General features: G+C 46.6%; 1 protein-coding gene across 1 annotated transcript in view; it reads left to right on the top strand.

Annotated features, from left to right (window-relative positions):
* The window catches only part of LOC119588226 (muscarinic acetylcholine receptor DM1-like), a gene marked incomplete in the record, with an annotated part of 70,579 nt that overhangs the window by 22,484 nt on the left and 47,769 nt on the right, over positions 1 to 326 (top strand). The window contains 1 exon segment of the mRNA XM_037936926.1: positions 108 to 260. Within this exon segment, the coding sequence (XP_037792854.1) occupies positions 108 to 260 (153 nt within the window).

Genomic DNA, 326 nt, shown 5'->3' with positions numbered 1-326 from the left:
GAAAAAGAACAATAATAACTGCAACAGGGAGAGAAAACCTGAATCTTCCTTCCACACCAACATCTCCCCTTGTAATGCTAATGGCCCTTCTCCTTCGCCCTCTACAGCATGGTATCGATGCCTTTGTTTACTCTGTACACACTCCTGGGTTACTGGCCTCTTGGACCGCTCATCTGCGACACCTGGCTTGCCCTTGACTACCTGGCTTCTAATGCATCGGTTCTCAACCTGCTTATCATATCCTTCGATAGATATTTCAGGTGAGTGAGATGTTGTGGTGTTTTGCAAGAAGGTTGAAAGTTGGTGGGTTTTGGGTACAGGTTTGC

Source organism: Penaeus monodon, chromosome 23, assembly GCF_015228065.2.
Source record: "Penaeus monodon isolate SGIC_2016 chromosome 23, NSTDA_Pmon_1, whole genome shotgun sequence".
Lineage (NCBI taxonomy): Eukaryota > Metazoa > Arthropoda > Malacostraca > Decapoda > Penaeidae > Penaeus > Penaeus monodon.
Note: the sequence above shows the minus strand (reverse complement) of the source record. Positions and strands in the feature narration are given on the sequence as shown.